Raw genomic sequence first — 18089 nt, 5'->3', positions numbered from 1 at the left:
TAATTTCCAAAACTGCAGAAATAATAACCAGGTTGAAGTAAAAAATCCCCTCTATCCTTTAACAGCATCAGTGGACCTGCAGCAGCTCAAACCAACACTGACAGATCAGCTACAGATTAACAGATTAACAGATTCTACCATAAGGGTTTTAAAGAGAAAATCATCTATTACTTAGTGTCACATCAGAAATTTTCCTCCATAAAAACATTTAGTTTTTGTCACCACCATTAAATTTTTTAATGTTACTTTTAGAGTCCAGAACAGAACAGAATATAACAGAACAGAACAGAATAGAACAGAATAGAACAGAACAGAATAGAACAGAACAGACTAGAATAGAATAGAATATAACAGAACAGAACAGAATATAACAGAACAGAATAGAACAGAACAGAATAGAACAGAACAGAACAGAATAGAATAGAATAGAACAGAACAGAACAGAATATAACGGAAACAAAATAGAACTGAAAATTGGATTTTAAAAGAGGTTGATCTTAGCTCCTGTGTGAAGGTGAACTCTGACCTTTGACCTTACATGTGTAAAGTCAGGTGGGAGACAGATTGTGTCAATTAGCCCACTGACATTTTTACGGCGTTCAAGCTACGAAACTAATCCTCAGCTGCTCCGTGTCTTTGTACACTTACACACACACTCAACGTTATTAACTTCCTAGCAGCTATAAGAGCGTGAAATTTGACCCAGACATTCCTAAGCACGGGGGGGGGCAGAGAAACACACAAACACATAAGGAGTGAGTCACCTCGAAGGCCTGGAAGCTGAGCCCGACGTTGTATCCCTCGGACACAGTGATCCTCCACACACACTCTTTGGAGGGTCTGTAGTCATCAGGATAGTTGGGAGACTGAATCTGTCCTGAGTCCTTGGTAATTTCCCCTCCACAGATCGCTGCACAGGAGAGCGAGACAGACAGACAGACAGACAGACAGACAGAGAGACAGGACAGATTGGCATCAACTGCACCAACAACACCTGAAATGTGTGTGTGTGTACGAATTATTTAAGTTCCAGTGTGTTTATCTCTTTGATTGTTTGTATGTAAGAAGACAGAAGTTACCTTCATAAATGGCAGCGAAGCCTTTTCCCACCCAGTTGCTGCTGCTGCGGAACTCAATCCACATCCTGCTGTCAGTGGAGATCAAGACATCGGGAACTTTATCTCCACAAAACCTGCCTGTTAAAAACACACATAAAAACAAACACTGTAAGAACCATAGCTTCTGTTGTCCAGGGATTGATGATGAAATATAACCTATAAAATGTGAAAAACACTAAAACCATATGGCCCTGCATCAAAATTAATTATTTCAAGCCACGTTCGTTCACATACATTTTATTTGATGTATGATTGATGCAGTGCTTTTGTCAGTTTGAACATGAACCTTATTACAGTGGCCCAGAGAGCTCAACACACTGCAATGTTTTAATAAAACAAACAGACAGTGTTTTGTATTTGGTTGTGTTAAAATGAAATTAACATGTTTTCGTAATTTGCTTGTTTTCTTAAAGGTGGGATCAGTCATTAAGGAGGAAAATAGTTGATTGTTGAGTTTCATTCCTAGGTCATTAAATAGAGATGTTTTGGCAACCCAAAGCGTCTGTATTTGACAACCTGGGAGCACAAAAACACTACCTGTTGTGTTGTGTGACTCACTTCGAGACACTTTGTTTCTTTTTCCATTAACCATAACTCAAAGTGTAGGTATTTGACAACCTGGGACTGAGACTTAATGGTGAACTATGTTTCTCCAGAATGACTGACCCCACCTTTAAGTTGCAGTGCGTTGATTTTCAGTAGAATTAAAAAAAGCTAATAAGGGAACAAGAAAATATGAAAAGGCACAAAGGTCATGCCATTTTGTTAAAGGGAAACCAGCTCACCCCCGGCTGACTGTGCCTTCATCTTACCGAGCAGTGGAGCTTTCCTCCAGTATCCATCCCGAACCTCAATGTAGTCATACCAACACAGACTGCTTTTATAAAGATCCATGGTGGTGAAGTTAAGAACGATCTGGAGGAGCAAAAGTAAATATTTAATATACTTAATACAGATGTTTGTACTTCAGATGACCAGACGATGAGAGGAAGAAAAGAGGAAGAGGGTGGGATCTGTAGTGTTAGGATATAATCAATATACAGTCAGTCTGTCAGCAGTCTCCTGTTATTATATGCACATTCACTGCACTGCAGGGTGCTACTGTGTGTGTGTGTGTGTGTGTGTGTGTGTGTGTGTGTGTGTGTGTGTGTGTGTGTGTGTGCACCTTTTCTCCGGGTGTAACAGATATTCTCCAGACACAGTGTGTGTATGAAGGGTATCCGTTGGGGTAACCAGGAGACGAGAAGTTGCCTGTTGACTCTTGGAGCGTCTCTCCGCATGCTGCAACACACACACACACACACACACACACACACACACACAGAGAGAGAGAGGGAGTTACATTTTTGTGGCGAGTCCTGCTGTTGTGCATAATACTTTCAGCTGCATACTGATACTTATGATCGGTACATTACTAAAGAACACATGGCTCTCATATCTCTTATTATTCTCAACCTTTTACTGCCAATTTACCAAAATAAATATACTACAGACTATTTTGTCAACACAACAGCCTCATACACAAAGTTTATGTCTATAATATCTGATCTGTCCATATGGAAACTGTTATTTCTGATTCAGAAACCAGTAAAGGAATTAAAATTAGGCTCTCAAACAAAACTTGTGTTTCATGTTGGCTTTGGCTTGTTTTCATTTTGCATGTTGGAGGCGGCACTATGCGTGTTTGTATTCCTTTGTGTATCAGTATACATGTGAGGTCCGACCACAGTCATTAAGCCTCGTCACTGTTTAACCGAATTAAACATTCCCCAGTAGTGGAGTAATTTATTGCAAGTGAACAAGAGTGACTGGATGGGAATTCGTGGAAAATTATCAGACAATATTGCGCTTTATTTTTCATTCAGAGTTTAACGTTGTCGTTCCTTCTGAAAAGGAGGTTAGCCAAATGTGCCCCTCCTATCCCATCATGCATGCTGTTCTCCCCCACAATACCCTGGGGCTCTGTTCATCTGTCAGTGAATATGGTATCACTCAAATATGACCTTATAAGGTTGAAGTTGTATCTATTTCCAGCTGGGACGCACAAACACAGTCTTGTTCTCTTTCCAGTATCAAAATGGATTTAGTGGATTATATACTGTAATATATGTGACATTATTAATGTTAACAAATAAACTAAAGGCCATACGTGTATATCAGTTCAATGGAAGTTTAACCAAACAAAATCAGTCAAAATGAAAAAATACACCCACAAAAACACAGAGAAACAGAGGTTTTGGTGAATTTAAGTAGAACAGACTGGTGACAGATATTATTTAATCTGTTTGTCTCAGATACAGTACATCATGCGTACATGATGACCTACAGTGTGAACTCATGAGTGTGTGTGTGGGGGCCAAAAAGGGATGGCAACACTTTCGATCGTAAACCTTTGCAACATTACTGCATAGCTCGGCTTGATCCAAATCCAGATCACGTCAGTACCATACAACAGGGACCGAAGGGACGCCAGAACAGCACGGGTGTGCGCAAGAACTCATGGGAAGAGTGTGTGTGTGATGTGTGTGAGACGCGAAAACAGCGAAACACATGGAAAAACAAATTACTCAACTTCATCCCCGTGCCCTGGAGAGTGGACGGGTGTGAAAATTTAACGCCAAAGACACGAGCAGATACACAGAGGTCATTTTTTGTTTCAACACACACACACACACACACACACACCCATACACGCTGTGGTCTCATAGTAAATATATCAGTACCTGGACATCTATACAGCTTCCTTGCCTGTGCAATGTCTCCTTTACTGAGCCTGGTCCGCTGGCCGATAGCAGGCCGGACCCCGTTTTCATCTCTGGATGGAAGGATGGTGTCGAGGAACATTCCCCTTAAGGGAGGAAAACAGAGATTTAACACACATCATGCTATGATTTCAAGGAAATTTCACACACGTATCTTCAAAACAGTAAAATAAATAATATTTAACTGATTGCCACACCAATATTTTCTTCTAATGTGTGGGTTGGAGCTGACTAGGGAATAGGAGGGGTTATGAGATTAGGTAGGTCGGAGATTAAATTCTATCCTTTCATGGCAAGTGAACCTGTGACGGCTGTCACTGCAAAATAACTGGCTGATTTCAGATGGTGTCTAAAACATGAGAAGGGATTTCATGATGCTGAAAAGTTTCCATTTGTTTCACTGCGCTGCTAATGTTTTGCCTTCTCTGTGAATTACTGGATAATTTTAGCAATGACATATGATCACCTTTTGATTTGACATGGCAAATAGTTGCTTATTTACACACCAGTAGTTGCGGAGCAACATCATCAGTCATTTGGAGTAATTTTTTCTGGCCACTATATGAATGAAAGTCAAATATTCACTCTGTTTTTGGTCTCCACTAGGGAAATATCTGTCTCTTTAGCTGCAAAATGCTCCAGTGTTCACCAGATATTTGATAAATGTGGCTGTTTGGTGCTGAGCAGGTGTGTACAGTGAATTTGTAAAGCTTTTTTGCTGATAAAAGCTGTCTGCTGTTGCCAAAAAGTGTTCAGTGAGACTGAACCAGAACAGTGAAGTTGCAGCCGGACTAAACAATGAGCTGAAACTCACTATAAAGCTCCATAAAGCTGCGTGGAGCTACATATTGAGGTGATAATACTCTGTAGGTTCATCACTATGAGTGACCCCTTTCACAAGAAGTTTTGGAAAACTCTGCTATAACTTAATAAACCTGACTGTGACATATATTTAGCTTCTATAGTATTTCCTGTATTCCAGTATAAATACTTACATTTTGTGGTTTATGTGTGAACTGAAGTATAACAAACTACATCCCCTTTAGTTCCTCCTCTGGCAAATATCCCTGCTCTGTTTCATTATGTGCTGTCATTTACATCACTTTGTAAAAGTGGATTGATTGTCATGCACAGCTAAACAATAATGATGCTGAATACAGTTGTTGTTAAAAAGTTTGTAGTTTCTAACTGTGCAAAGGAAAAGGAACATTCTTTCTATATTAGTTTTTAAGATGTTGCAGCCTTTACTTGCCCTGGGTGATGAAAGTTGGTCGGAGGTAGCTCTAACTATGAGCTCCACCCCACTATAAACACTAAACAACAGCATCGACACAGAGAAAACAGTCAAAAACCATCAAGGTCACTGTTTCACAAAATTACAGAGCAGATGTTAAAGTTGAGAAACATCTGTTTTGGCAGCTCGTTTTTTTCTGATCTGTTTTGTAAATTCAACACAAGTCAAGAGATGAGATTGTCCCGCTGGTTACCGTGAGAAGGTGTTCCTGGCATAGTGCATGATGCTATCAAAATCATATGGCTCCCCAAGAGAGTTGACTTCCCCTGGCTCCATCTTGAGGAAGTTATACTCCTGGCCTGGGAACCACACATATGCACACACATGCAAGGACAGCAGCATGAGAAGGTTTAATTTTAGTGTACTACCGTAAATAAACACAAAAATATATTTTAAGGACGTTTATATTTAAGGAATTTTAAGGACATTTATTTACAAACTTGAAGCCCAATAGAGCCGTGTGTTTTAGAGAGTTTCTAAATAAAAACTTGGGTCAGGTCTGATGTGCTATGTCATTTGATTTAACACCTGTCAGATTGTCTTGTGGTGCAGAGGAGTGTGTGGGAGGAAAAGAGGCTTGCGGTGACTTCACAGTCATTAAAAGCCTCATTCACACTCACACAGGTATGGACACGAGTGTGAATTTGAATGCACACACACATTGTCCGTAAATGTCCTCACTTCACTCTAGCTAGAAACAACCTTGAATGAGCACCAGGTGCATCTTGGGTACTGAGTCTCACCTGGTTGGATGTTATCCCGGATGATGGTCACATGATCGTCACGGTCAGGCCGCGTGTGCTCATGCCAGAAGCCAATGACGTGACCCAGTTCGTGCACCACGATCCCGAACTTGTCACAGTTCTTGCCTATGGAGATAGCCTGGGGCCCGTTGCCACGACGACCCACATAGGAACAACACCTAATAAGGATTAGTAGGAAGTTGATAGCAGGGAGATAGGCGGATGATTTTTACTACACATTTGGCAGTGGAAAAGGCTTCAGCAGTGCTGCATGACAACACACACACACACACACACACACACACACACACACACACACAAACACACAGTCTTTTCAGGATTTCCTGCCACCGTACTACGTCCACCAAAGGAAAAGCAGCAGGATTTATTTACATACAACGCTCTGATAACGCTGCAGTTTCATAACCCCAACGCGAATAAGCTGTGAGAATTCACATATCGCTGCTCACAGAACAGAAACACACACACTCATTCTCTTTTTCTGGTTAGCCGAGACATCCGTGCCAGGCTAACAAATCTGATTAAAGTTATCCAGTGAGCTGATTGGAGGGTGAGGATCAGGAGTCACTGGAGTAGATAGAGTCTTTTCTTCAAGCTTTTGCAGCTCTAGTATCAGTACAACTACTTCACCCACAACAGGTGCCAGACATGTATTCTGGTTCTAATAAAAACGATTACTTATTTATCTGCTTTTCTGTCACTGTCTCTCACACATGCTGCACATCCAGGCTGCAGAGTATTTATACATCAGATTAAAGTGTCTAATCTCTGATGCAGCCAGCCTATCACAGACCACGGAGACGGCCGGCATCATCAGTTAACACGCAGATCTTTCACTCATCTTAATGGCATTCACCGTTTAAAAAAATAAACCAATATCCTAAAATGTTAAACACAAGAACCTAATCTGAAAAAACATAGTCTAAAATGGGCTAAATTATGATTTAAATCAGGAACCAAAACAAATATGACCAGACAGTCGACGCTCTTGGCAATTCAACGCTATGAACACATTTCAAACATTTCAGTATCAAAACAGTAGTGAGGTTTTATACCCAGCCCAGATATCAACCGGGTCAGGCTGTATTGCACAAAAGTGTATGCAATAAGACAAATAAAATGATGCAGCTATAAAATATGACTTATTGTATTTGAATATTTCACTTAATATACAGTAAGCGTGACAACAAACAGATGCTGAATATTTGATGTTGTCAAGCATTGTAGAAACAACAACTGATTCAGTTCAATGCGACTATTAGCAGTCTGCATAAGTTCTAAATAGTGTTTGCATTAGTTCACAAGTTTCCAGAGATGATTTGTTCTTTTGTACAACTAAACAACTCAAAGGTTTCACAGTAATATAAAAGAGGAAAAAAAACATAATCCCCATATTTGATTAGCTGAAACCAGATGTTTGTAATTAATCGATAATCAAAATTTCTGTTGGTTCATTTCCGCTGATCAACTAATAGACTTTCAGCCGTAATATATTCTGCAATTTCTCAAATATCCTACATATCCTGCTCTTTCAATCATGTGCACAACAACAGTCTGAAGAGATAAACCCAAGCGTCCTGATTTGAAACCTTACAACTTACAACCAGTCAGTGAAGTGCCACCACTGTACAAACACACTATGACCCCACCGTGCTGCCACTCGACAGAACAATGCACTTCTGCAGAGTATGAACAAAAAAACTGCACGAACATACAAAAACTTAGACTACGCAGTGTGATTGGTGGGATGGGGAAACAGGAGCAGGACAGGAAGGAAAGTGGAGCCATTGTTGAGTGACCGTATCGTCTCTCGCTGTGACAAGGTCACTACTGAACTCGAGGTACACACGCACACACTCACACACACCATCACACAAACGCAAAGAGATTCACCAGACTCACCCGCAGGGTCTGTAGGTAAACACGATGTAGCTTTCCTCATCTGTCTTCTCAATGAAAGTTACGCACGTCTGTTTCTCCCAGTGACGCATGGCCTGCTTAAACATGGCCCTCTGACTACCTGAAACACACACATTTCACATCCTACGTTTACACAATCACACGTCGGTGTGTATTTGACTGTTGAGAGGTGCAGGCAGCAGTCCAGTAGAGTTGCTTACCAGTGAAGTTTCCTCCTATTACGTAGGGAATAACTCCTCCAGGCCATATCCTCTCAGCTCGGGATGTGGCCGCTCGAGGAATACGACTTTTCACAACGTTCCCAGTCTTCCCACCTTTCCCAGTTTGGCTCTTGGGACTGGCAGCTCCCTTGCTGGAGTTCTTTGGGAGATAGTCTAACAGAGCAATGACAGAAACAACAGTCAAATCTACCTTTACTGCTGGTTCTTGTTTGTGTTATGTGTGTTCAAACAGAATAAATTACTGGTCTATTATTATGAATATCAGTTCATAAATGTGCTCTGAGTTTATTGGATCACTCTATTTCTTATTATAAGTGACCTTTCAGAGTTTGTTCTCAGATCAGAGGGTAATAAAACTCAGACAGATATAGCTCTGCAATATACTGTCATATTAAACATTTAATTTAAAGTTTATAATGTATACTGAATTAGTTGTGGTAAAAAAAAAAAAGATAACTCAAACATTATGTAGTTCTGGATCTGATGGTGCTTCTGTAGAGAAGAGGCTGTCGTACAACTTTCCCCACTTGTAAGGAGCATAAAGAAGTAAAGCAGTCTTGAACTGTCAAAGGTCTCAAAACACTTAAAAACTGACACATTTCAGCCTGTAGCCGTCAACAGGTGTCTGACTTTCTCACCACAAAACAATCAGTCAAAATGATTAAATGAAACATAAAAAGAACCAGTGGTCTGAATGATTTAAGCTGTATTCACATTATAGTGGACATACAAGGCTCTTCTGCTGCATACTGCTTTGCTCAATGCATGATTCTTGAAGGGAAAGATTGAGCCTGGGAGGGTTTATTACTGGCAAATGTAGATTTGCAAGTACTTAGAGTTTGTTTCTTACCATTTGCAAGTGTCATAATGAGCCAAAATGACTTCCTGCAAAGACCTACAAGCTGCAAAGCAAATACTGTAATCTAGCAGCTAAATGTGAAGGCTGATGTTTCACCCAGCAAATCCTTTTTTAGTTTGGTCTCCAATTCTTTTTTTAATTAAAAAATCTATCTGTCTTCCACCTTTAATAATTGCAGCTCAAAAGCAGAAAAAGAAACAACCTTCTGTGCAGTACTGCTCCAATCAGGGCACTTCATCCATCAGTAACTATTCACTTCCATTAATTTCACTTTGACGTGAAAATCATTTCGCAGAGACTTGAAACTTGCTCGAGATTGTCATGTATCACAGTGAAATGTTTGCATGGTTACAGTGGCCAGCAGGTCAGCTGGGTTTCAGAAGTGTAATCAAAACTTCAAGTCTTTGCAGAAAAGATGTTTTTCATACTGTATGGACATAAATGGAAACCCATGGGACGCTGCAAGATCTTGGATACCTTTTTAGGATGGTCTTTTGTAACAGGAATTATTGTCTTGAGTGTGAAATAAAGCTTAGCATCCTTACCAAAGCCAAACCTACGTATTCTCTCCAGCAGTAGATATAAAGATCCTCTCTTCTTAGCCATTTCATGTTCTTCCAGGCCACCTGCGACACACAAGAGCCAAGAATCAAAACACGAACAATGCACAATAAATGCTGATATCCTCAGGTGACCCCCGTCTACTTCCTTCCCATTGAGGCTGCTTTAGTCTGCAGCCGCTGGATGAGGAGAGAGTTTCAGAGGAAACATGGGAGAGAGCATTACATGATGATTACTGAGTGAGAGTGAAATGTTGAATCCACTTACCAGACGTGTGCCCCTGCCGGGAGTGTGTGTGCATGTGTGTGTGCTGTGTGAGGTCTATCGTCCTGTCAATCTGGAACATGCGCAGGTCCTCCTCGTCTAAAGCGATGTCGCCCCAGAATACAGCTGGAAGTCAAGAGAAAAATATCTGTTATAATCTCTATCAACAGTAGAATCATTTACGTCATCATCGTCATACCTGGAAATTACAGGTTTGTTATTTAAAGCTAAATTTCTTGACCCAACTTGCATCAGATCTCAGGTCATCTTTCCACCTTTTTCCTTATCTCAAAAGTACGTTTTTAAGTGATCCAACAGGAACCAGTTTGTTAATTCATGAATGCTGCACTCTGGAAGGCAGCCATGTTGGCTGGTTTGTTTTTGCTAGTGACTTAGATGTCCATGTGCGTGTGTGGTATCTCTCCAGAGTTAAGTTCACAACTTATAATTTATACATAATACTTGCAGGTCTTGTGCTGCAACATAAGAGAGACTTGCCATTGAGAAATTGTCTGTTTTGTTTAGCTCTTTGAATGTAGTTCATCATCAATAGCATCCTTATAGAACGGAGATGAAGTGAACCAGGAATCAGAGGTTAACAAAGACGAAAGGACAGTCTTGTGAGCAGCACTTGCTCCTCCCTCATTACCACGGTGCTTGAGACCTTTTAGCCCCAAATGATCCGGTGGAGCTTAACAAATCAGGCAGTGGTATTCTGCAGTAGCTTCCAGGTATGAATGTGAGTGTAACTGTGTGAGTGTGGACAGGGCTCTCGGTGAAACTACCATGATTAAATATACGTCAAAAAAATTATATTCCTCATAAATCAGAGGTCATCCCAACCACAAGTCCACATGGGCTTAAGAAGAATTTGTAGGCCGTGGCTTTGGAAACAAGTAGTGAACCCAAGACTGACCACTTTTCTTCAGTATGCGGGTATTAAAACCAGTGGACCCAAACAAAATCTTATCCAGTTAATCGGATCTGGTCTTTTTCAGAAGGATGTCCTGTTATTTTTGTTGTTCAAGGCTGTTCAGGCTTGGATTTATTTGTACTTAAGTAAAGGTTCAAGTACAAACTCTTTTGACCTGTTAAGACCTCAAGTGCAGAGCTTTGGTTGAGTAAATACAATGTGCACTTCTACAGTGGGCAGTAGCTGTACAATCCTGGTACAATATACCAGGAAGTAGCACAAATATCACATACCACAATATATAGCCATTGCAGTCTGACTCACTTCAATTACACACCCGATACTACACTCAAATACGTAGAAACAAGTAGAGAACAAAGGAGGGCTGGAGCACACTGATTAATTCAGACAGCCTTTAGTAGTGCAAACAGAGAAGAGTTTCAACACTACTGTGTCTTCATCAGAGTCAAAATGCACAAAGAAATGAGGAAAACAACATATATAATCAACTTGAAGTCGAAGAGAATGGGTGAAGAACCATGTTTCACAGAGAAACTTGTGATTCATATAGTGCCCAGAGAGCTTAGTACAGTTTTGTCTCCCTCCCTCCCAATCCTACTCTTGGTGTCTTTCTGTGACACACACGCACACACACACACACACACACACACGCACACACACACACACACACACACACACACACACACACACACACACACACACACACACACACACACACACCCGCCCCCGGTGGTCTAACAGTGGTCTGATATCAGGCCATGTGTAAGCCTTTTGGCAAGTGACACTCCCACCACTGTCCCCTCCATTCCTCCACTCCCTCCCTGCCATCCTCCAGCCTCTCCCCCTCATCCTCACATCCGTCTTTGCTCCCACCAATCGGGCCAAAGGTTTCAGCGTGACTCATACACCACAACCATTAACTGACAGTACAGTTCTCAGAGATGAAACAATGAAACTCTGTTACCAGCATAATCAGCATAACTTATGCTATATGTTTGTTTTACATATTTCCTATAGTGGACCTCTGAGCTCTCACCCACTGAGAAGCAGACAAAGCTATGCCAGGATCTATATTCCCATATCAGCTGGACAGAGGAAAAGTTCTCTGTGACCACCAGCTGATTACAACTGTGAGTCCACAGAGCATCTCTTACTACACAGGACGACAGGATGACTGATTTCTTTGAGTGTGAAAACTGAATTTTAAACGGCATCATTTTTCAGTCTGTCATCGGTTTAATTTGAACAGGAACGCACAAAAAGGGACCTGTTGGTCCTAGTTTAGCTCTTCTGATTTCATAGTTACTGGAGTGGCTTTTTTGTTAAGTTTTTGGTTCGGCAAAACAAAAAATCATCAAAAATGTGTGTGGAAAGATTCCCATTTCATGTGTTAAATGACTTTTGTTAACAAGCTGCGTTATCCTGCTTTAGTGTTTATGGTGGTGTGTGCAGGAGTGCATACACCCACCATAACACATTTATCACTCCTGTTCCCACCAGTTTAGTTTCAGTTAAGTTTCCAGAGTGGGTTTGCTCTATTTTATTGCTTAAAATGTTTATTTTTTGGTTTAGGTACTACAATACAAACACGTTGGCTCACAGTCATGATGACTCAATAAACATATGCACCAACGCCTCCTCACGCATGTTTGACCGTGTTTGCACAAATTTGACCAACTTGACTAAGACATTTCCTGTATATTTGAATTTAATTTAAGATAGTTTTACATAATATTGTTTCAGCTGAAGTTTGGTTTATTTCCTTTAAATAGTTTCTTCACACCTAGTTTTAGTTTTTAGTTTAGTTTTAGTTAACTATAAATGCTTCCTCAACCCGACTCAAAAACTTTGCTCCTGTTTCAATCTTCACCTTTTTCTGACTCTCATGCGTTACGACGCTAAAACTTGTGATATGTGTGTGGCTGTGACAGACTCTCCCTCTCCACTCCATATCTAAAGTATCTCCCAGCCTCTTAACAATGAACAACTGAATGATAACCATCACTAAATGATTAGCTGAGTGGAGTTACTGCCCTCCACAGGGATTCAAGACACTAATACATTAACAATGGCATGGGAGAAGCTTGTCACTTAGCTAATCAGGATTGCCACTAAAGGAAATGGGGGGTCAGGGTGCCATTGTGCTCGACTCTGAGCTATTGTTGCAGCGAGGAGCAAACCACAATGACCACAGATGGTTTACAAATCATGATATCAGATATAGACTGAGTGTGTGCAGTTGAACGGAGGTATATAATGTGTTGGTTAGATGGATCTAAAGGGTAGTTGCTCGTTGTTCATTCTGTAAAATGTCAGAAAAGACAGAGAAATGACCATCAAGATTTTCCAGAGACCTAACTGACAACTTCAAATGGCTTGTGTTGTTCAATAGTCCAGTAAGGCCCCAAAATATTCTGTTTAATACAATTTAAGACAAGTAAAAGCATCCAATCCTTCACTGTAAAGAAACTGGAACCTTGAAATGTTGGTATTTTGCTAAAAGAATCAACAATTAATCGACTGGGCTTAGCCAGTAGAGTCGGCGCCAAGGCTTAGTCCCTGCTGCACTGTCACTATTGATTAAAGGCAATAAATTGACTGTGACAATAGTTGCTGATTAGTTTTATGTCATTTTGCCACTGTGTTAACGCAGCATTTCATAATTAGTAATTATATAAAACCGATGTTTTGGTAGTTAGTATACCATCACAGAGCTAGTTCAGGTGCAGTTGTAAAAGAGGACTGATTAGGACAAACAAGTTATCATTTAGTGGTGTTGAGGCAGGCATCAATCGCAACCAGAGACATAAGTTTTAGTCATTCTTTAATATGTAATGACACTACAGTTTTTGCGACACATCTCTGCAGCTGGAAAATAGTTATTTACACAGTAATGAAATGTGCAGACCCAACAAACTTGCCTGTGTCCCCTTGTATACTGTATAAGAGGTTTGCTAAAAAGGCTGCATTCAGTGAGTTACTGGTGGAAAAGTAAACCAGACAAACTTGACATATATAAAAGAGGTTTATTTGACTCTGAAGAGGTTGATGTCGGTCTGAATTTGCCATATAAAGCCACAAAAATAGCACAATTACACCAGCACTTGAACTAAGATGTGGTCTGGACAGGCGTTGCTACAAATGTTTTTTTACACCAATTTGCACCGTGGGCGACATAATTTCTACTGACACTCCCCTCCTCAGCAAACTCAAAGTGGCGTCATAGCAAGCTACAAAAGCTACCAAATGGGTGCAAAAAAAAACCCCCACTTAGACCTAAAAGTAACACACACTTCACCAGCAAAAGGTCATTATCTCTCTGTGAATCCTCATATAAACAAAGACCATATCAGATTTCACCTGCATTAGAAATGATATCCCCTTGGCTTTTGTTTTTATTTGTGGGACAGTGTGTTTGTGACGTTACACACCTTGTAGTTTTTGGATATTTCAGGACAACAAGAGAAACTACAAGGACTAAAAGTTTACCAGAGAAAATGAGCTGAAACAAGCAGATATACAAAGCAAGAAGAGGAGGGAGAGTACAGTGATAGTAAGTTTGGCCCATTGATTGTTAGGGTCTTGTTAATCCATAGAGATACCATAAATAGCCCAAAGTCAAGCCAGGGGGTGAGGAGGGGTGAGGACAGTGAGGCTGGGAGATGCAGGAGGAAAATTATTGATCCAAAAACCCCAGGACATCCCTGGAGACCTACATCATGCTGACCAGGGCCTTACTGTTCGCCCTTCAGCAGGGGCACTGCAGCAAACACACACACACACACACACACACACACACACACACACACACACACACACACACACACACCAGCACACACAGAGACACAAAAATAATGCACCAAACACAAACCGAGAGGCAGACTTCCCTCACATGCATCTAGCACCTCCCACCGTGGTGGCTGTTTGGAGAGCGAGCAGATGGTTTGTGTTGTATTGATCATCTTTTCAGGCAGACAGGACTAATGTCGGCTTTCTGCGAGCTCTGTGTGATAATGTGTGTGTTTGAAGGATCAGTAGTCACACTAACTTCAGTGTGATGGTTCATATATATCCCACTAATAAGCACACAGTGACCACATGAGTAACAAATGATGATGCATGAAATCATTTTATTGTTCATTATCATGGTAGAGGTCTGATGATCATTCACAAGTCAGTTGACTCATTAGTTCTCTGTTGAGTTGAATATGTAGATCAGTGAGGTAAATCAGACAGAAACATCTATTAAAGGTTTGATTTGGAAAAAAAATAAAAAGAATAAATATTAAATATGGTATGAAGCAATGCAGAAATAATTTTTGACATAATTTAAGTAAACCAGCCCTTAATTGGATGTTTTTTCCTCTTCTCTCCAACCTCCTGAATTTGTGATGGTCCAAGTCACTAATATTGGTAAACGGACCTTTTAATATAAAAGAAAGAGCCCCATTCAAAAAAGACACATTTGAAGTTTAACGATTGTTGTCTTCTATGGAAATCAGTAGATATTTTTTCTTCATAAAATAATATTTGGCTATTCCCTCCCACAGAAATATTAAAAAAACGAACTAAAGTGTAATTCCAATTCAAAATGAGATGCGGATTCCTGTACATTAAAAGTGATCAACACAAGACCACCAAGTAATATCACAAGACCACGAGTGACACCCTTGACTAACTAACACCAAGCGTCATTACTGGCCCTCATGACAGGCCTGATATTTTGTATAAATTGGCTTGCAAGGGAACCAGCCAGCAACCAGCACACTCTCACCGACACTGCTGCTCTACAGGACGAAGAACCTGCTCCACTGTGACCATGAAGACTCTGCTGCTGGCTTCTGCTCTCTTTGCAGGACTGTTTGGCACTTTAACTGCCGTCCCAGTCACTACCCCTGCTCTTTTTCCTTACCATGCCTTCTGCAGATCAATCTGGTGAGTTAGGATTTGCTTATCTGGTTCCGAGGAAGTCTGTGTTTTCTGTATTTCAATGTGACTTCAAAATGGATGTTTTTGTTTCATGTTTCGAACATGAATGTGTCCAAACTGTGTTACTTCTCTGTTTCTAGGCTCTTTGCAACAGATTGCGCTGCAATCAGTACCACATTAGTTCAACAGATTGAAGCATTTAACCCTCTGACTGGCTGTGATTTATGTCAGTATAGGGTAAGATGCATTTCAGTTTACGAATATTGTATTATATTGTTTGCAAATCTGACTGTTTTTGTGTAAAAAATTAAAAATCATATATTCAGTGTGATGATTTTCTGTTGCAGCTTGTGTCAGCCACCCCTAAAACTATCACAGCCAACCACACTTCCCTCGATGGCCTCCAGGCCGAGAAAATCACCTTAACCCTGAGTCCCGTCATGATGATGAGTGGCTGCCGTGTGTCTGTAAGTATCAGTTACGCTAATTTTCAATGAAACATTTAACTGACACACTGAGGAGATGAATTAATACAATTGTAACTACGTACTTACAGCCCACAAAGAGATCTTTGTGTTGAATGTTTGCTCACAAACTGGCAAAATAATTACTGATCTGTAAATGTATTAGAAACCAATGAGTCATTCAGTGAACAGTGAATAAAGCCCAGTATGAATTGTATTTACTTTTTTATTTACCAGGCACAGTCCACTTCTCTTGGGTTCAGCAGCCTTCTAGACAATGGCCTCAACTACTGCAACCTTCACAACCTGGTATCAGGTGAGTTCAGTGTTATCCCAGAAACTCAAAAATCATTGCACATGTCATTTGTTGCAGAGAAATATAACATCCAGTGCCATCCCTGTTTGTGTGAAGCATAAGGAATATCAGGCATAAATGTGAAGAGACCTAATTTCTGTCCGTGTTTTGATTCTAGCGAGTGGGCTCGCCTCAGCACCAGGCTTCATGGAGATGACCAATGAATGGGCTTGCCTGAGCTACGGACTCGCCACCTGTAACGTCTAACAAGCTTTGATGTTGAAATATTGGCAAAACAATAAAAACTTACAAATGTATTTCACTGTCGTGGTGACATTGTGTGCAGACTGCAGCCAGAGCTTGAGGCTGGTTTTAAACATTACAAAGGCTTCCTGAGTCTCTAATGTTTCCTCACTTCTTTCATCAAGAAAGATTTACAACACATTTCAAACAACTGAGGCACTGAGTGCAGATTTAACTTGAAAGTCTTCTGCTCATAGTGTTTATCACAGTGAAAGGTAATTATGTTGTGTTGGCCCATACAGGGGCAGAGGGTTCGCATGGAGTGGGGGCTGTTACCCCTAAAAAGGCCTTGCCGCCTCAGTTTGGTGTCAGAGTTAACACATTAAGTTAGATTAATTTCAAAGAAACATGTTAAAAAACCAGATATTAACACACCTTAATGATCTGTTATTATGCAGTTTAGTCTAAGTGTTAGTTAAGTTCAATGAAAAAAAGACATATTCGGACAAATGCTTGAATATGTGGAGGTTTAATTAATGTTTTACTATTTCAGTGTTTAACTGTAATCTTATAAAACACTGATAACAATTACATTTGCATTTATAGTTGCAATAAATAAGTAAACCTGCAAAATTTTATGATTATATCTAGTTTATTATTCTATTTATTGTTAAGTATCATTACATTTATAACATACATTTTAGTATAGTTTTTAGGTCCTTTTTCCAATATAATTTGTTCCTATTAGGGATTTATCTGCTCCTTTGACATTTTACAGAGACTACAGTACAATACAGAAGAGAATTATACACTGCTGAGTTATGCACTCATGCTGTACTCATTGGGGTGTATCTAACACACAGACACACAGACACACACACACACACACACACACACACGTTAGCCCACCTACAGTGTGACCTTATATTTGCTTAATGAGGAGCTTAGTGAGAGGTGTGTGTGTGTGTGTGTGTGTGTGTGTGTGTGTGTGTGTGTGTGTGTGTGTGTGTGTGTGTGTGTGTGTGTGTGTGTATGACTGGTGTGATATTATTATACTGTATGTAACTGTGACTGTGAACGTACTGTAATATTAAAAAGAGATTATCTCGGTCCTGTTTGAGGATTTTCTCCAAAACTAATCATTGTGCAAGCTGCCTGATCCATTTTAACCCTTTGTAAGAAACAACAGGTTCAGCAGTTCGAGCTCACTGTTTGCTGAGAGCAAGGTTATAAAAACGCATGTCCAAAAACTGTATGGCAATAAATAAACCATACTGCTCAGCTGAGTGGCCCATTAAGGTGATATTTATCCACTTTAAATTTCCGTAGTCAACACCTTTAAAATGAAAATGTGGCTGTTTATAGTTTGTAGTCTACATCGAATGGAGGCTGTGCTCAGCTTGGATGCACAGCTTCTACAAAAGATTCCCATAGTGACAATTGTTTAAGTTCACTGGACCA

General features: G+C 40.3%; 1 protein-coding gene across 5 annotated transcripts in view; it reads right to left on the bottom strand.

The window, feature by feature from the left end:
* tll1 (tolloid-like 1) overlaps positions 1–18089 on the bottom strand; it is a 47254-nt gene that overhangs the window by 17124 nt on the left and 12041 nt on the right. For all 5 annotated transcript variants that reach the window (XM_051385342.1, XM_051385343.1, XM_051385341.1 and 2 more), the window contains 11 exons: positions 9767–9889; positions 9484–9564; positions 8059–8232; positions 7841–7958; positions 5918–6096; positions 5368–5473; positions 3842–3966; positions 2284–2399; positions 1931–2033; positions 1080–1196; positions 765–910 (listed from right to left, as the gene is read on the bottom strand). In XM_051385342.1, the coding sequence (XP_051241302.1) occupies positions 765–910; positions 1080–1196; positions 1931–2033; positions 2284–2399; positions 3842–3966; positions 5368–5473; positions 5918–6096; positions 7841–7958; positions 8059–8232; positions 9484–9564; positions 9767–9889 (1388 nt within the window). The remainder of the gene's footprint in view (positions 1–764; positions 911–1079; positions 1197–1930; positions 2034–2283; positions 2400–3841; positions 3967–5367; positions 5474–5917; positions 6097–7840; positions 7959–8058; positions 8233–9483; positions 9565–9766; positions 9890–18089) is intronic.

Source organism: Dicentrarchus labrax, unplaced genomic scaffold, assembly GCF_905237075.1.
Source record: "Dicentrarchus labrax unplaced genomic scaffold, dlabrax2021, whole genome shotgun sequence".
NCBI classification, from domain to species: Eukaryota; Metazoa; Chordata; class Actinopteri; family Moronidae; genus Dicentrarchus; species Dicentrarchus labrax.
Note: the sequence above shows the minus strand (reverse complement) of the source record. Positions and strands in the feature narration are given on the sequence as shown.